At 48.1% G+C, this 1,411-nt stretch overlaps 1 protein-coding gene across 1 annotated transcript in view; it reads left to right on the top strand.

Annotated features, from left to right (window-relative positions):
* Window positions 1-791: 791 nt before the first annotated feature.
* Window positions 792-1,411, top strand: part of EMH_0059110 (uncharacterized protein) — a gene marked incomplete at both ends in the record, with an annotated part of 1,045 nt that continues 425 nt past the window's right edge. Inside the window, one exon of the mRNA XM_013497648.1 lies at window positions 792-1,091. Coding sequence (XP_013353102.1) covers window positions 792-1,091 — 300 coding nt within the window. The remainder of the gene's footprint in view (window positions 1,092-1,411) is intronic.

The raw sequence follows: 1,411 nt of genomic DNA, 5'->3' as shown, positions 1-1,411 counted from the left end.
GAAGGAGGTCAGCGGCTTTGGGAAACTCTTACTTTAACTCCTTACCTTCATTGCAGCTCGCTTCTGTCCTAAGGCCAGAGAGCAAGTGTTATAGTATACATCCGGTCGTGTCATTGACTAGAGGTAAAATCCTTCATATTCCACGTATGTTCATCATTACATTTAAAAATATGTTAAATATACCAGAAACAACTTTGTTCGTCGTCCTTCCAGTGCTAGGGCTCTGCGTTACCTTGTTTCCAGCGCTCCCTGGTCTGCCTTGCAGAATCGAAGCCCATAGCAAGGAGCGGGTGAATTACATTGCTTACACCGGTCCCTACCGCCAAATAAATCGAAATGGTCTCACTTATGCCATTTATTTATTACGTGTGAAGTTAGGAGGCCCGTATATAAACCTTTCCAGTAAACCTGGAGGTACCCTGATGAACCCCAGGAGATGTATTACACTGGACATGGCCAAGGCGCCTTGCCTCATAAATTATGTACCTATTGTGAGGACTCCTGTATGTCTAGAGCACTTAGACAGTTTTCTTGCCCGTATTTACGTGTATCCATTGCTGTGGGAGGGACTTCAGAATTGTTTTTGGATAGAAACGGTAGGCAGTAAAAGTGGCATGTAGCAAACCTGAATGCTGCTACAACTATTACCTTACCTACGTAGCGCAGCGTGATTGGTAGCTAGCGTCGGCGGCAAGCGTGCGACTTCGGAGTAGGCGTGTAACCATAGTATAAGACGCATCTAAAATACTTTGTATTTTCGCATTTTGCCTGCACCATTACCAACTTTGACGATGTTGTCTCTACTGCTGCTTGTGCTGATCTCAACGGCCGTCCTCGCCGCTCCGGTTGAAAAGCCTGTAGAGGGTATCCCTGGGGAGCCTCATTTAGACTCGCAAAACGCTCGTCGAAATGTTGATGAGGTAAATGAGCTCAGTGCCAGCTACCGGCTGCACGTCCCGGCGAAACAAGCGCGCCCGTACCTCAGCAACATCTCAGCTGCGTTTATCGCACTAGCCATTGTATATTTCGCGCACATTATTACGAAATACCAGAAAGTTAAAGCTGAAGGAGACGACGTGGATGAACGGTCTGTGAGTCGCTGTTGGGAGCGCAGACGAGCACGCCGACGTTACCGTTGCGACCATGTAGTTCAGTCTGCGTCAGGTTCAGCCATCGAGAGATTGTTCGCTGCGGGCAGTGGGAGAGCTGTGCATTTATTGGAAACTGGATTAATCGTTTCTGTACTTGCCAACGGTGGGATCGTGCCCAGAAATGCATGATGCGGAATCCGTGGCGGCAGTATCCATTTCACACCTGAAGATGAGCAACCAGCCGAGGTAGTTCAGATGGACGGAGGCAGACGTTAAATCTTGTAGCAGCATGTTTAGCTTCCTTTCGATTACATCGCCTC

Source organism: Eimeria mitis, genomic scaffold (assembly GCF_000499745.2).
Source record: "Eimeria mitis Houghton genomic scaffold, Emh_scaff2821, whole genome shotgun sequence".
In the NCBI taxonomy this organism is placed as follows: Eukaryota; Apicomplexa; class Conoidasida; order Eucoccidiorida; family Eimeriidae; genus Eimeria; species Eimeria mitis.
The sequence above is the reverse complement of the archived record's forward strand: the minus strand, read 5'-3'. Positions and strand labels throughout refer to the sequence as shown.